Here is an 18110-nt window from a genome sequence, read left to right as displayed (position 1 = left end):
CTTTTCCTTTATAACCTAGGTAATGGTAAATCAGATTAATGGCTCACATTTAGCTAGCTGAAGTTGCCTGCTATCATCTATCTATCTATCTATCTATCATCTATCTATCTATCTATCTATCTATCTATCTATCTATCTATTCATATATATAGCTTCACACACACACACACACACACACACGACACCAGTGTAAATTCTGAAGTAAAAAAAGCAACTGAACTCTAACACTGACAGTTATTATAAAAAGTTCTAGCTGTTTCAAGAGTTTATGCAAAGAGACATGTATGTCAAAGGAAGAGCCATACTATACTGGAATTCTAAGTTCTGGTTAGTTAAAGAGTTTTATTTTTCAATTCTGAAGATTTACCAAACCCGACTATTATCTTTAACTCTTTCAGGGTTAAAGATAATAGTTTGGCTTTTGCTATTGCACAGCTAAACCTTTCTTGTTTAATCATTTAGGACTCAGTAGGATTTATGTTTTTTTTTTAAAAAAAAAATTGAAGGGTTTAAATTTAAATTTGACAGTGTCTTACAATTTTGAACATTTCAATTACTTCAAAATATAGGAAAACATTCAGAGGCAGTCTCAAAGATAGCTGGCATTTGGTCATGTAGCTATCCCATTTTCATTCTCCGAAACGAAAAAGTCATTCCAGTGTAAAATAACAGCCAGTCACCATTGTTTAAAAGTCTCTTATCATTAATTACCTTTATTTCCCATATCATAAGCTCTATTAAAATGATTTTCTGTAAATCACGAATATTTAATCTATGTAGAGAGGTTCAACAGGGATACATAATTATGAAATGTCATTTCATGGTCTTTTTTTAAAAAAAAACTCTTATCAAATTTAAAAGTTCACTCTGAAATATTTACATTTGTTAAATCTATTTTACGTTTTCTCTAAGATTTATAATTGAAATTTGAGAGTTGGGAAGAAAGAGGCCTTCTCAGCTAGAGTACCCTCATTTACAAAATATTGCCTCAAAGAATCTGTTTGTGCCATCTTTCTTCTCCCAACCGTTTTATACATGCACACTTGTATTTTATGGAAAAATTCAAACTGTTCTCCTACTTCCTGTGTTACTGGTTGGTTTTATTTTGTGTTGTTGGGACATTTATTTTGGTTAATGAGTAGAATAAAATGTACAATAAATATTTATTAAGTAATGATTAAATTGCTTTAGCGGTATGATTACTTTATGCAGAGTTCATCATGGAATAGGTGTAACGAACTGTTCAAATTGCCAAACCTGTATATGAAGCGGCAGGATAGATATATTGATATGCTGACAATGGAAGCACGAGAGACAATTTTTATTCATTTAAAACGTTTTTTTTCTACCTCCCCATTTTCTAACCAACTCTAATTAAGGACTCTCCCCCTCTCCTGGTACAGCCCCTTCCAATCAAAATGCTGACATATTTCTAGACATCACAAGACATGCAGAAGCCAACAATTTTTTTTTTACTTCTCAAAAACTGAGAAATAATCCCCCAAATCCTAGAAGGTTGGTTGAACTGAGATACCAGGAAACTTGATAGCAAATAGCCACTTCTATGGATTTGCTCATAGCTCTAAAAGCCCATTATGTGGGACTAAGCATTTCTTCTGTACTGCATCAATATATTTGCAAATTAAGAAAAAAGCTTCGCTTATTTATAAGTAACATCACTACACAGAATCCCTTTTGGTATTAAAAATAACCTGACCAAAATATACTTATTAATTCCAATTTAACTGAGATATTTTAAAATCCAGAACTTGGGTATACAAAAGACAGCTTTTATTTTACATTGTTTTCCATGGACAGCCACATACTGGTTTTGAAAATGTCTTGGTTTCCGAAATGATTGCCCATGAACCTAGAAAGTTACTCTCAAAAACCTTGAGCCCCCAAATTAGATTTATACTGTCCCATATTAGAGCACTTCTCAGCTGTTCAAACGTTACTTTCCCAAAATTAAGCAGAAAACCCTGTTTAAAAAATCACCGAACTATATCAAACTGTATACAGTGGATTAAGAGAAATGAAATTGTGACAAAGGAGACAAGTAGACATATTTAAAAGGGAAGCAGAACAGCTGATACCAGGGATTTTCAGTTTCACCCACTCAAGAAAAACTTAGAAGCTCTGGAAAATATATCGTATTGATTGTAATTCTAGGACCCTGTAAAAAAAACGTTTCTTTTCAATCATGCTTCGGTGCTCAGAGGTGACTGTATTTTAATGCAGTTAACAAGTATGGAATGTTTGCTTCCTGTCTATAGGAGAGATTAAAAGAAATGATTAGATGAAAATATCTCTGTTCTGGCATACAAGACCTTCACTGCTAGATAAAAAAAAGAACATTTGCGAAGATTATAAGAAAACAATTGTTGTTTATGTTCTTGCTAATAGTAGCCAGAAGAGATGACGGATCAGAGATCTCAAGCCAAAACACTTTGTTTCTATCCAAAGACTTTTCCAAACAATTTTTATAATAACAAGAGTTATCAGAAAGGGAGGGAGAGTTAGAAATACTTCTTCCCAGCAGGAATAATCTTACCTTCTACCCCACCCACTTTCACACACATGATACTTCCTGACTCATGCAAAAAGCTTGAGTCTGGGGATTTTTCTTTTCCTCCAGAGCAACTTCCATATTGACGAGGCTTGCTCATTTTTAAAGCAGGACAGGCAAGAAGAAAAATATGGGACAAAGCTTCACTGTTAAAGAAGAGTTTCTTCTTTAACAGCCTCAAGTTTGCGGATGACCACAAAAACTATTTTTGCAAATAGTTTGGATTTTGCCCATTATCCTGACACAACATGATCAAAAACTGCCCCATTAGCACTACTGAATTGCTAGCTTCATTTGTAACTGATATACATGCATCTGGTCTGCTTTCTACTCTACTGATAACCACACTATTTAGAAATAATTCGTATTTTTAAAGAGACTTCTTGTATTCTGATTATTTGTCCAAAACAGCACACACACAAAAACCCTCATCCTATTTGCAGACAACACTGAATACAATCCTGGCTGTATACAGTCCTTGACTTTCAACCATTCGGTCAGTGATTGTTTAAAATTACAACGGTGTTGGAAAAAATGAACTTATGGTCTGTGCTTGAAAGCATGGTCATTGCAGCATCCATGCAGTCAAGTAATCAACATTTAGGCACTTGGCATCCCACCTGCACTTATGACCATGGGGGGGGGGTGCTTCAACTCCTCTCACCCACCTATCCCCCCGACCCCACATCTCTGCCCTTTTCGCCACCTTGTACCCTGACTTAGCAATAGCAATAGCAGTTAGACTTACTGTATATACTCGAGTATAAGCCTAGTTTTTCAGCCCACTTTTTGGGCTGAAAAAAGCCGCCTCGGCTTATACTCGAGTCAGTGAAAAATTTGCCCGAAATGGAGGAGAAAAAGGGGCGGGGCCATGCCGCTGGGTGAGGCTCGTGAATGGCCCGGCGCCCCTGTGAGTTTCCCCTCCCTCTGTGTCAGTTTGCCGCGCAGCGCGCACCGCACCATCCCCCCTCCTCACGTTCTAATGTAATGCAGGGCTGTCTTACAATTCCCCTTCCTCCCCCTCCTGCCGCTCTGCAACGATGTCCCACCTCCTCCTTGTTATGGCAAGCAGCCACATAGCGATGTCCCACCTCCTCTGGTACAGTGATCCAATGATAGGAATCACTGTGCCGTGTGTCATAGGAGGCGGGACATCGCTCCCGCGGCTGCACGGGGCATCATCATCACAGCGGGACATCAGCATCATGAGGTGAGTGAAGTATTTCATTGAATACACCGCTAGTTTACTGTTTTTCTTTGAAATAAATATTCAAAAACATTATTGGTATCTATTTTTATTTTTGAAATTTACCGGTAGCTGCTGCATTTCCCACCCTAGGCTTATACTCGAGTCAATAACTTTTCCAGTTTTTTGTGGTAAAATTCGGTGCCTCGGCTTATATTCGGGTCGGCCTATACTCGAGTATATACGGTATATACCGCTTCATAGGGCTTTCAGCCCTCTCTAAGCGGTTTACAGAGTCAGCATATCGCCCCCACAGTCTGGGTCCTCATTTCACCCACCTCGGAAGGATGGAAGGCTGAGTCAACCTTGAGCCAGTGAGATTAGAACCGCTGAACTGCAGATAACAGTCAGCTGAAGTGGCTTGCAGTGCTGCACCCTAACCACTGCGCCACCTCGGCTCTCTACTTGGGTTTGTGAACGTGTTATGCCTCTCTGCTTCAACTCCTCTCACCCACCTATCCCCCTGACCCCACATCTCTGCCCTTTTCACCACCTTGTACCCTGACCTGTGGGGTGCAGTCTCCAGAACTGCCTGGCCATGCCCCCCCCAAAAAGCTTCAGTAAGTGCCAACAAGCATTCTGTCTTCTCTCCCATGTCTCCATACCAACCTTTTCTCTTTTACATCGAGCACCTTCCTTGTTTTCTTTGCTATCTCCTTTATGGAGCCACTTCTGTTCCGGCCAAAGCTGCATGGCCTTTGGAAAGGTTTGCAAACACAGGGTGCAGCTTCAGTCATTTTGGAAGTGGGGAGGGAGGTTACTGGAGAAGCTGGGACTGAAAGGGACGCAGCAGAGGCAGTGAAGAATGGGTGCAAAAGGCTAACAGTTGGTGCGGAGAACTGGGAGAGAAGGTATCTGGGTGCATGCATGCCTACTGGTACTTGCTAGGAATCGAAGGAGCGTTTGCTGGTTTTTCTTGCTGGATCCAGCTTGCCGCTCCACAAGGGAGAGTGTAGGGTGACCAAAAGAACAGAGGTGGCGCAGTGGTTAGGGTGCAGTACTGCAGGCCACTTCAGCTGACTGCTATCTGCAGTTCAGCGGTTCAAATCTCACCGGCTCAGGGTTGACTCAGCCTTCCATCCTTCCGAGGTGGGTGAAATGAGGACCCAGACCATGGGGGCGATATGCTGACTCTGTAAACCGCTTAGAGAAAGTCCTATGAAGCGGTATATAAGTCTAACTGCTATTGCTATTGCTAGGTGGGGAGGGAGATAGAGAGGGACAGGGGAAGTTAGAGGCTGTCCCTGACCATTCTGAGGCTTGGGATGGGCAGGACCAAACCTGGATGGCTTGATTGGGATCAACTCATGATTCTCAATTTATGACAGCATAAAAGAGAGCCATCGTAAGTCAGAGCAGTCAGAATGCAGTGTGCAGTTACAATGCACTGATGTACGATAGAAATGTCAGTCTCAATTATGCTCATACGTTGAAGCTACCTGTAGTCTACTGAATTTTTCTACCTCTCATTAAGCCTACACTGAAAGAAAAAAGTTGCTAAGAACAATTTCTCCAACTTAAAACATCAGAACTGTGTGAGATTGGAATGAATGCAGTTCAAAAAATACCGACATGCTACGAGGTCATACATTAGAAGATACAGGATTTAAAGATAAATGTGAAACTAGCACAAAACCGATGTAGAAGTCTAATATAAATAAAGTGTTGCTGTTTAACTATGCAAAATCCAAGTCTGGACTTTGTGAAAAGTTACCATTTGCAGTATTTTAATTACTACATCAATGAGTCCAAAGGTAACATCCACATGGAGTGATCAAAGACGCTTCACAGGTTGGACCCAGGCTTACTGGGTGATCAAAGTGATCAAGAGTAAGTATGGCTGTCAGCTGCCATCTTTGCTTTTTTTGAAGCTCTCTAGCAACTGACATAGCCAGGAGGGGAGAGGGCATTTGGGAGGGGAAGAGTGTTGGAGGTGTGAAAGGAAAGCTATGGGAAATTGAGGAGTGTGGAGACTGACAGGAACCAGAGGGGCCAAACTGTGGTATATTCCTACCAGAGGTGGGTTCCTACCAGTTCGCACCTGTTCGGTAGAACCGGTTCGTCAAATCTACCGAACCGGTTAGAAGAGGTTCCACCAGTGGACCCGGAAAGCAGGCCACACCTACAGAAGAGGTTCCAAAGTTTTTGGAAACCCACTATTGGTCCTTAGATATGATTATTCTACACTATCATGCTCATATTTATAAAACTCAGTGCCTCTGTGAAAGGTAAGGATGACTACTGCGTTTGTGGTGCAATCAGAACATTGCGTGTGTTGAAGTTGGAACCAGTTCAAACATGGTTCCAATACGGGCAATTACAGGCCAGGTGGAGAATAGATCAAAAAATTGGTTTTATCCAAGTTGAGGATAATCTATTTAAGCAAATAAGAGATCAAAGTTTAATGCATATAAAGAGGATATACAATGTATTAGTACGGATGGATTTCGAAATAGAACTAGTTAAAGATTGTATGATAAAGTGGGCTCAAAATATTTAAGAACCAATAATGTTGGATACATGGAAAAGAATCTGGGTAAGAAATGTAAAATTTACACAAGCCCAAAATCTGAGAGAAAATTTTTAAAAGATGTTTTATAGATGGCAGATCCTAAAAAGTTGGCTTCTATGTATCCAAATTTACAACCCAAATGCTGGAGATGTGGTTCTCTCGATGCTACATACTTCCATATATGGTGGACTTGCCAAAAGGTTAAGGCACTTGTCGTGACCCGACAAATGCGCACACGACAATAGTGTGGCGAGAAAACCGTGACGTCATAAACGCGCCCACAACGCGCCGACAAAACCACGCCTACAAAAGCACGATTTAAGTTAAGGTAAGGGTTATTATGTTGTTTTCGTTGTTTTTGATGGCGTGCTTTCATCGGCGCGCATTTGTCAGCGTGCTTCTGTGCACATTCGTCGGTGCAATTTCGACCTCACGGTTTTCTCGCTGTGGTTTTCTCGCCGCGGTTTTGTCGAGCGTGCATTTGTCGGTGAACCATGGCTCCTACACTACTGGTATTTCGCAGGGCCCTGAAAATGGAGCTCTTCACCTAGGCCTTTGGTGAGGATGATTCCTTTTAATCTCAATTGCTTCCTTTGCTTCCATCCTCTGTGTCCCTCTTTTGCTCTTTGTTATTTTTGTCTTGTTTTTCACATTTTAGATCCTTTGTAAACTGTCCAATCAGTGGGAATCAGGCAGCATACAAATTAAATAATAAACAAACGTGTCTTCCAATGTAGACCTGTATTCGTGCACAAATCAAACAAAAGGATTCCTGGCTGACAAATCCTTCAGTCTCCTGGGAGATCAATAATGCAATGAAAAGAATCAAAGACAAAACGGCCATGGGAAGCAGTGACCTGGGACTTGTCAGAAATGGATGTTGGTTTGTGCACCAGACTGCTCTTCCAGAGCAACCCAGAGTGTTGGTATGGGAAAGCAAACTACTTCAAAATGGAAACAACTTAAAAGATGACTCCCCCCAAAGGCCGAGACACAGAACAGGACAACGGCATCACCCTCCTCCCTTACATCAAAGGCACCACTGATAAAATCCGCAAAATTCCCCACAAAGACAATATCAAGACAGCCTTCAACACTGACCAAAAAATAGCCAACATCTTAAGAAACCCCAAAGACAAGATCCAGCTAGAAAACCAAGGAGTCTACAAAATACCATGCAAAATCTGCCCTGCCACATACATAGGACAAACGAACAGGAGAATAAATGCACGCATCGCAAACACAAGAACACAGTAAGAAAAAAAGAAAAAATTCCCTCCCTTTTTCAGCACCTTAACGCTACAGGACATGAAATTAATTTTGAAGGAACCAAATTACTCTCCAAAACTGAACACTTCAACAATAGAAAAATTATGAAGCTATCGAAATAGAGAAACACCCCCACAACATGAATAAACGTGACGATACCTCCCGCCTACCAGACATCTGGAAATCAGCCCTAGTCAACAGAGGCCCACCTACCACCCAGGCCGTTACAACACAAAGGAACAACGGACTCACAGCCAACACCAATCAGCACCAATCTACCAATCATGATACAGCCATACATCCAATCAATCCACTTACTGAAAAACGCCAGCACTCCACACCGCCCCCACCAAGATTTATAGAAAGACGGCAGCTCTGATCACACTAAGCCCAAAACCCAGCCTGAAGATGGTGAGTGAGATCTCACCGAAACGTTGCCAAGACAATCTCAATCTTACACGGGAAAAGACAAGACTAGCCTATCTACACCTGTGAAAATCATATATATATATATATATATATATATATATATATATATATATATATATATATATGTATGTATGTATGTATGTAATATTTGTGCTGATAAATAAATAAAGGGAGACTAGTATACATGTGTTATATTTGTGCTATACACACACACACACATATACATACATATATATCTGCTGTAAAGATTGGAATCCATTATGGTTTCTCTTTTTTAATACTTTTTTTCCTTTCAGTTCTTTCCTTTTTTTCTTTTTATCATTCTATTTTAGTTTGTATTAGTTCTTATAACTGCTGTTATGAATTTCAAGAAATGTGTATGTGTGTGTGCGTGTGCGTGTGTATCTTGGCACTAGCTATATATTAGCAACAATAATAGCACTTAAGACTTATATACTGCTCCATACTGCTTCACAGCCCCTCTCTGAGATGTTTACAAAATCAGCATATTGCCCCAATAATCTGGGTTCTCGTTTTACCAACCTCAGAATTCTGAGTCAACCTTGAACTGGTCAGGATCGAACTCCTGCCAGTGGACTGCGTTAGCCTGCATTCTGCATTCTACCACTTCATCACCATGGCTCCTAACCTTCATTCATCCCGCATAACCTCCATTAAAATGCTCATATATTCATACCATCTACTCTAGACATGCCTGTTCTATTGCCTCTACTTCCCTTTTTATATTATTGCTCCTTACAATCCTTATCAACCCCTCCTCTTAGCATGATTTTCAGAAAAAAATTATCATTAATATAAATGGGATCCTTCTTCCTAAATCCAAATTGCAGGAATGTCAGGAATTTGGGGGCAGGAAAGAGGGATAAGTATAGAAGGATGAGAATTACACTTTTCCTATCCAATTTTGATTTACTTTTATCAAAATGCAGCATTCTGAATTAAGGAAAAAAATTCGATACTAATATATTCTTCAAATTAACTGCTTGTGTGGGATGAAAGGTAAAAATCTGACAATCATAGTTCTTTCAGTCTACTTCAGTGTTTCTCAACTTTGGCAACTTGAAGATGTCTGGACTTCAACTGGCGAATGCTGGCTGGGGAATTCTGGGAGTTGAAGTCCAGACATCTTCAAGTTGCCAAGGTTGAGAAACACTGGTCTATTTTGTTCTACAGAATTTCTGTAGCATTCAAATAAATAGCTTTGTTTTATATCTGTGTATGGAAAGTAGAATTATGTCTCTTTATCAAGTTCAGTATAATTTTGCAGAGCTTACAAATGTTAATGGCTCTAATTGTATTAATATATTTTACTACTAATATTTTTATATATCCCTCTCAAAATAGCAAGTTGAATGTAAAATATTTTTTCTCTGTTTGAACTGATTAACCTTAAAGATAGAATGATCACCGTGAAAAGTATTGCTTGAAAACCAATGTAAAAAGTTTAAAGCAAGGTTGCCAATTATACAACAGTAAGTAGAAAAACATAGCAAATGTATGTAAGGTTTAGGTTTAGGTTTATTAGATTTATATGCCGCCCTTCTCCCAAGGACTCAGGGCGGCGTACAACATTAAAAGAAACACATAATACGAAAGTTAAAAAAAAATTAAACCCAATTAAAATTGACAATGACATTTTTTTTTAAAGAATTAAAATTAACAGTGATCAATAATTTGTTTTGTTTTGTTCAGGCCAGGCTGGCTTGCTGGAAAAGCCAACTTTTTAGGGCGTGTCGGAAGGATCGGAGGTCAGGGATTATGTGAAGCTCCGGGGGCAGCTCATTCCAGAGGGAAGGGGCTCCCACAGAGAAGGCTCTCCCCCTGGGGGTCGCTAGCCAACACTGTCTGGCCGACGGCACCCTGGGGAGGCCAACTCTGTGGGATCGCACTTGACGGTGGAAGGCTACCGGTGGCAGTAGGTGGTCTCGCAGGTACCCTGGGCCTAAGCCACGGAGCGCTTTAAAGGTCATAATTAGTACCTTGAATCGCACCCGGAAGACAACCGGAAACCAATCTTAAATTACAGCCATAGTTTTCAATAGCCAGTAAAGCAGTACTACAGAAGTAGAAGACAATATTCTTGGAAACGTATGATCCAATGTGGCATTTCTATACTGCTTAGGTCAACCATCTGCCTTACATGGAAAAAGAGACCACACTGCTTGTCACTTGTGAATCAGGAGAGAACCTATCCTGGAAGAGTCAAGCAACCAGCTACTGGGATTGCTGTATTTAAGCCTGGTTAGCATGGATAGCAATGGGAGTTATCCCTTTGGTAAATGCCACTTTGGAATAACATAAAAATGAGGGCTGTAATCTTACTGTTGTGGTGCTGGGTGTTTGTGTAAAAAATATAAAAAGCCTGAAGCTGTTTGTGGGAAATAACTAAGATCAGCAGAAACATGGTTGATTAAGTCCAACCAGCTCAACTGGTGCTAAGAGAAGGAACTCACGGGGAGTGATATAAACTTGGTTGATATTGTAGGGAATATATTCAATATTTCGGGTGAGTTACAATGTACTAGATTTTCTTAGCCTCAATATGATTCTGATTTGAAAGATTCACCATTTTTTTTAAAAGTATCCTTTCTCAATACTTGGTTTCCCATTAAATAACTATTGGTACTATTCATTCAGCATTTTATTTGGGGGGGGGAGGGTTTATATGTATTGTGTATCTATTTAATCCAGAGTAGCAATTACAGTAGTAATGAGGAACAGCATTCTTGGTGTTGAACAAGTTAGCAATCTGTTACAGGGAAAAAGAGATTAAAAATGGAAGTGCTATTTCCTCCTTTTATCTTCTAGGCTTTGAGCCCAGTGAAAACTTGATCTTTTGTAGTAGCAGATGAGCTCAACATAAATCAAAGATGAGGAAGCTAATTGGCTGTGTGTAACAGAAGAATGACTGATGGAAACCGATGGGCAGTATGGATTCAGCGTATTCCAACTGATAGTAAAGCATGGGAAATGGCAGTTGGTCATACCTGAACTGCTATTTTCGGGGCTGGGACAGGAGGCTCCGGTGGACGGTATTGACACGCCCATTTGGCCAAGAGACTGGGATGAAGCTGAAGACACGCCTCTGTGCTCCACCCTTTCTTCTCCACTTCATCTATGACCCATGTAGAGTCATAGATCCTCAAGGTGGCATTTCTGCGAGAGGCCTCTATGGTTATAATCACCCGCAGAGAAAATTGAGCTCCCCTTAGGCGCTCCCACTCAAACTCCACACGGCTAATTGCAGCCAGTGTGGTTCCGGGTGCATCAGCCTCCCTTGGTGCAGCTCTATTTCCCCCTCTGGTATCCGCCATGGAGGCTGGACTGACAGGATCTTAATGTCTGCGAACCAGTGTTTGGGAGCTGCCGCTGAGGCTTGCCTCGGCCCGGGTCGCTTCACGGGCTCTCCTCCACTCCACTCACAGTTCAAAACAAAAAACTTCTTCGCGCTCTTCCCAGCGCTCCGTGCTCTCCGCAGCTCGAATCCAGCCGCCGAAGCTGTTTCCAGTAGATTAGTGCGATGGGGGGGGGGGGGCCTCTGGGCTGGGAATCCCTAGCCTCTTGATCGCATAAAACCCCAAGGGATTGGCGCCACGTGCTTGGCAAAGTTGGAAATGACTGCCGCGACCTCAGCGCTCTCTCTGATCCCAAGGATACAAAGTAACACTCCCTGGTGGTTAGAAAGGAAAACCACGTAGAGCTACTTAGAGGCTAGAGTAGAGAACTAGCTACGGTGGCTGCAGAGACAAGGAGGTTCCAGTGGAGATAGAAATCGCAGGAGAAGTTAAAAATATGTCTCGTCTTTTAGCCGGACTGAGATGAAGTGGAGAAGAAAGGGTGGAGCACAGAGGCGTGTCTTCATCCCAGTCTCGTGGCCAAATGGGCGTGTCAATACCGTCCACTGGAGCCTCCTGTCCCTCGCTCCGGAAAATGGTATTGATAAGATCTACAAGAACAGCTGAAAACCAATGGGTTTATACTGAGTGTGTGGTGTGTCTGTGTGTATGGGGGTGTGTGTGTCTGGATCCCTTTGCAACCGGTACAGTGCAATGGGGCCCAGTGTCCCCATGAACATGCGCAGTGCGTGCGTGCGTGCACAGTGCGCACATGCATCCTTACCTCCTGCAGTGCTCCGCGACGCCTCTGCGACGCTCCAGCTGCTCATCGGAGCATTGTACAGGTGCCGTATGCACCATACATGTGCACAGAAGCGCCGAAGAGCTCAAATACAAGTAAGGAGGATGGGCGGGCGGGTGGGCCCTCTGGAGCACCATACCCAGAACAGTACCCAATACTCCCGGCAGGCACCGGTACACCCATACCGGGGCGTACCACCTACAACCCACCACTGGTGTGTACCTCAGTTTTGGAAGTAGGGATAGGTTGAGGATTCTGTTGCTCTGCGCACTGCTTAATGAAATCGGTGACTAAGCTGGTGTTGGAATCCCTCAGGTTCATAGTGTTAAATAACTTCACGATCTATTTTGTGGTTTGTTTTTTCTGATAACAGAAATTTCTGGCAGCCGTAACAATATTGTGCCTATCTGAATCAGTTATAGGCACATAGCCAATTTCAAATGGAGAAGTAGTCAGTTCTTTGAAATGTACTGAGCTAGGTTGAAGGGCTTAAACCTTTACTGGCCTTTTTATAAGCTCCTAAAAACCTAGCCTTCTCAAACGGATTTTTAATTGTTCTTCGTAATTTCAGATTTAATTATAGTTTTAGGTTTTTACTGAAAAGTGCTGAAGAGCTTGGCAACCAATGTAGTTTAGTAAATAATACTAAAACAATCTGTTTCTGCCTTGTGATTAAGCATTTTTATTCATACTGTTATTAAAATTTGACTACTCCTGTTCATAAAACTCGGTGAAACTCAGAAATGCAGAAATGGTCTTCTTATCCTAACAAGGTTCTTTCTTCTCTGCAGTCCAAATACATTCTTAAATCTGTTCTAGAGTTAGCGGACCTCCTAAAATAAGCAAAGCAGACAAGACGCAATGGGGATTTCCCACCTCCAAATTTGAAGGTTGAAATTTATACTGTTACTGGAAACATCCCATATGGCTTTAAGCTACTGGATCTTTAGAATTCTAACTACCCTATTTACGTCTGTACATAAGCCTTCAGTTTAACTGTTTACTACATAGGGGACATTAGGAGTTCAGGTATAATGCCTTGAAATAATGGACTTAAAACAATCTGGAAAGTGGTTTCTGCTTCCCCTTAAAAAAAATAGGTTTCTTCTGTACATGGATCAGGTTTGAGTCCCAGGTGAGAGAAGAAAGGTTGATATGCTGGGACAGGAGTTAAGAAAGGAAGGCTGGAAAATTGTTGGAAAGATTGGAAACATGAACATGTAGTGAGTAAGAGCAGTGGCTAAGTGTGGAGGAAGGGAAGCTACTGGGAATAGCAATAGCAATAGCAGTTAGACTTATATACCGCTTCATAGGGCTTTCAGCCCCCTCTAAGCAGTTGACAGAGTCAGCATATTGCCCCCAACAACAATCCGGGTCCTCATAAGGGAGAGAGGGAGAAAGGAAAGGGAAAGGAAAGGGAGATGGAAGGGAGAGAAAAGGAAGGAGAGAGGGTAGGAAGGGAAAGAGGAAGAGTAGGAGCGAAGGAGAGGCAAGGGAAGAAGGAAGGGGAAGGAGAGGAGGAAGGAAGAAAGTAGAGAAGGGAGAGAGAGTGGAAAGAAAGAAGTAAGGAGAGGAGGATGGAAAGGAGAGAAAGAGGAGGAGAGAGGGTAGGAAGGGGAAGAGGAAGAGCAGGAGTAGGAGAAAGGTACGGGAAGAAGGAAGGGGAAGGAGAGGAGGAAGGAAGAAAGTAGAGAAGGGAGGGAGGGAGAAAGGAAAGGGAAAGGAAAGGAGGATGGAAGGGAGAAAAGAGGAAGGAGAGAAGCTAGGAAGGGAAAGAGGAAGAGCAGGAATAGGAGAAAGGTACGGGAAGAAGGAAGGGGAAGGAGAGGAGGAAGGAAGAAAGTAGAGAAGGGAGAGAGGGTGGAAAGAAAGAGGTAAGGAGAGGAGGATGGAAAGGAGAGAAAGAGGAGGAAAGAGGGTAGGAAGGGGATGAGGAAGAGCAGGAGTAGGAGAAAGGTACGGGAAGAAGGAAGGGAAAGGAGAGCAGGAAGGAAGGAAGTAGAGAAGGGAGGAAGAGAGAAAAGAAAGGGAAAATAAGGTGGTGTTATAACAGGAGGAAGGGATGGTAAACAAAGCAACCCAAACTGTATATTATAACCTATTAAATGAAATAATAAATGTATAAGAATGATAAATGTTAAAACACCTGTAACCAAACGACATGCTATATGTGATGATGGGTTTTTTTTCTATTTTTTTTTCATTGTTGTGTGTATGTGTTGTCTATGTAAGAAAAAATAAAAAATAAATTATTAAAAAAAAAACAATCCGGGTCGTCATTTCACCCACCTCGGAAGGATGGAAGGCTGAGTCAACCCTGAGCCGGTGAGATTTGAACAGCCGAACTGCAGAACTGCAGTCAGCTGAAGTAGCCTGCAGTGCTGCATTTAACCCCTGCGCCACCTCGGCTCAGTCTTCCTCGGGAAGACTGACCTGCTAGGCAAGATAGGCAGGGATAGCAGTGGAAATGGCAGTTCTGGGTCTTTCTTTTCCTGTTCCATCATCTTTATCAATATAGCAGAGTTAAAGGTTGCATCTCCTTTGAATCAGGCTCACTCCTGATGACCACATGAACACAACCATCCAGATTCCTTAGCACTTACAGTAGGAAGTAAGTTTGCCCGTCTCTTCTTCCAGCACATCTTTCAATTTCCCTGGTAGTCTCCAGAGGTGGGTTCCTACCAGTTCGCACCTATTCGGTAGAACCGGTTCGTCAAATCTACCCAACCGGTTAGAAGAGGTTCCACCAGTGGACCTGGAAAGCAGGACACACCTACAGAAGAGGTTCTGAAATTTTTTGAAACCCACCACTGGTCCTTGGAGATGATTATTCTACACTATCATGCTCCTATTTATAAAACTCAGTGCCTCTGTGAAAGGTAAGGATGACTCCTGCGTTTGTGGTGCAATCAGAACATTGCGCGTGTTGAAGTTGTTTTAACGCAAACCAAAGATGCCTTTTAAAAAACAAGTTTACATCCTATTCTTATGCATGCCAGTGCTGTGTGTGAGGTCACTTAAGATGGTTCTGACAAGTGTCGTCGGCATCTTCATATCCGGTCACATGGGCAGCAAGCCACTCCCATCCGGTCACATGGGCGGCAAGCCACTCCCATCCGGTCACATGGGCGGCAAGCCACTCCCACAAAGGAAGCCACACCCACAGAGTAGGTTCGAACAATTTTTGAAACCCACCACTGGTAGTCTCCCACCTAGGTACTAAGTAGCTCCAGGCCCACTTAGCTTCCTAGCTTAGACAAGATCAGCCAGTTGCTGCTAAGGAAAGTGATTGACGACTGGACCTGTCACTGAAGTCAATAGGAGTTTAGTTGAACTGGAGGTCCTTAAAGCAAACCTGTGTTGTATTTGCATTGTATTCCATAGAAGGTTCTTTTTAAAGGGTTCGTCACTCTTGAGAAATACTTGAAATGGAAGAACAGTTTTAAAAAATGAAGATTAAAAAGCTTATGATGCCAACTCTAGAATGCTAACCTGTTGAATGATTTTGGAGTCTTTCGGCAGGTTCTCTTTTGGTGGAACTTTCCCAAATAACTTCCAGCCAGGAGCACTATGGATGCCAGGCTTCAGTTCCTTTGTCCTTTTGGTAAAGAAGTTCCTGCAAAAAAGAAAAGAAAAAAGAATTCTAAATGTAGATGTTTTCATTATTTTAGCAGACTGAAACAGAAAGCTGTTTCATCTAAAAGTGAGCATTATATATTACTAATTTTACAGCAATTGAATAATCTTTCATTCATTCCGACTAAAATGGAATGAAATAAACCTGTTTTCCCAGTCTCATTATTTAAAAGAACCAGGATTAAATGAATGCAGATGTATCTATCACTGACATTAAAAGTTAAGACTTTCAGATGCTACAGAGTACAACCGTCACTGAAATCAAGTAAAAGAAACACTTAATATCCCAGTAAAAATTCTTTTCCTTGGTGTTTTGTTTTGTAATATAAAGTCCTAAATTACTCACAATAGATAATATAAAATACAAAAGGTAGTTAGTAAACAAAATTAACTTAGATGTTTAGAGGAAATAGCAATAGCAATAGCAGCCCTCTCTAAGCGGTTTACAGAGTCAGCGTATTGCCCCCACAGTCTGGGTCCTCATTTCACCCACCTCGGAAGGATGGAAGGCTGAGTCAACCTTGAGCCGGTGAGATTAGAACCGCTGAACTGCAGATAACAGTCAGCTGAAGTGGCCTGCAGTACTGCACCCTAACCACTGCGCTACCTTGGCTTGTTATGTGTTACAATTACATTGTTGTATAACGATCAGTTATATACTTCTGATCCAAAGATCCATTCTCCCTGTTGAACATAGCATTATTGTTTTCTTTTGTGAAATCTATGAAATAAATGATTTTTTCCCCCTATCTTCATGGAATAACATGAGGAAAAAGCAAATGACATTTTGCACAGGATCAATAAAAATAATTATTTCTGTGTGACAAGATAGAATCAACTCCAAAATTTTCGTAGTGTTTTATCAGTTTCAAATATCCATACATGACAAGAAACTAGACTGACACATGGGAGGGAAAACAGGCTTTAGGAGAAAGCAGAAATCTAATTTTGGGAAGTGTTTGGTACCTACAATATATTGCCATGTTGACTTCGAAATAACAAGAAGCTTGACCTGCATAATCAATAGGTGTGGTTATTCAGAGAAATTAGCTATATGGTTTATATAGCAAGCACTGAAATCATTTGTGAAAGTCACCATTCTTCTTTGTTGAATAGTGGCACTCTCCCTGTCCTATCCAGTTTTTGCTACTTCTAGGAAGAAATAACAATCTCTCTTGTCTTCTGTATTGCAGCATGAAGATTTAAAATGGAAGTTCTTTCAAATGTTGTTGAAGAGTCAGCAAAGATTTAACACCCAAAAAAAACCCCAGACATTTTCGTGGATGTACTGCTTCCGACTGAAAATGGATATTTTGTATTGTCGATTGAACAGATATTCAAGTATAGCAAGCAATAGCAATAGCAGTTAGACTTATATACCGCTTCATAGGGCTTTCAGCCCTCTCTAAGCGGTTTACAGAGTCAGCATATTGCCCCCCCAACAACAATCCGGGTCCTCATTTCACCCACCTCGGAAGGATGGAAGGCTGAGTCAACCCTGAGCTGGTGAGATTTGAACTGCAGTTAGCCGAAGTAGCCTGCAGTGCTGTATTTAACCACTGCGCCACCTCGGCTCTATCTCGCCACCTCTCAATACTACTGAATGCACACAATTCTATGGAAACACACCATTTCATGGTATGGCTCTCCCCTGGGAAGATAACACACACATCCTAATACTTAGGCCATACATTGTGGCACTGCAGGAGAACAAATGGCTTACCACCATTCATTTAGTGCCTGTCCCAACGTTAAAAATGACAAGTCCTCACACTGTGTGAGTCACCATTTGTAACTTCCCAGTCAGTTCCCGACAAGCATAGTCAGTGGCGAAGCCAGAAGGGAAGGTTGCAAATTTCAGTTACATGATCAGCGGTGGGTTTCACATTTTGTTACCACTGTTTCGCCCTGCCCGTGCCCCAATGGTGGATTCCTAACCAGTTTACTACCAGTTCGCTGAGCGTGTGTGAGTCCGATGCGGGCGGGCCCACTTTAAAAAAAACAACAACAGAGAACCAGTTCACTCTCTGTTTGAAGGCAGCACTACTGGTTCGGGAGAACTGGTCCGAACCAGTAGGGACCAATCTCTGGGGTGTCCGCTCAAACATCCACCTTCTGCGCATATGCACGGCCTCAAAAGCATGCCTAAATAGGATGGCATAGAGGCAGAACCTCATAGAACTGGGGAGGGAGGGAGGGTGGGCGGGCCTACCCACGATTTCCACTACCAGTTCGGGCGAACCGGTCCGAACCAGCTGAATACCACCTCTGTACATGAAGCCTTGTTTAAC

At 41.9% G+C, this 18110-nt stretch overlaps 1 protein-coding gene across 3 annotated transcripts in view; it reads right to left on the bottom strand.

The window, feature by feature from the left end:
• Positions 1–18110, bottom strand: part of LOC116518516 (TBC1 domain family member 12) — a 63704-nt gene that overhangs the window by 32678 nt on the left and 12916 nt on the right. For 2 of the 3 annotated variants that reach the window (XM_032231977.1, XM_032231978.1), the window contains exon 2: positions 15676–15799. In XM_032231977.1, coding sequence (XP_032087868.1) covers positions 15676–15799 — 124 coding nt within the window. Of the gene's footprint in view, positions 1–15675; positions 15800–18110 lie in introns of those variants that run through there. The other variant, XM_032231979.1, reaches the window with a different exon arrangement.

This window comes from Thamnophis elegans, chromosome 15, assembly GCF_009769535.1.
Source record: "Thamnophis elegans isolate rThaEle1 chromosome 15, rThaEle1.pri, whole genome shotgun sequence".
Taxonomy (NCBI): domain Eukaryota; kingdom Metazoa; phylum Chordata; class Lepidosauria; order Squamata; family Colubridae; genus Thamnophis; species Thamnophis elegans.
Note: the sequence above shows the minus strand (reverse complement) of the source record. Positions and strands in the feature narration are given on the sequence as shown.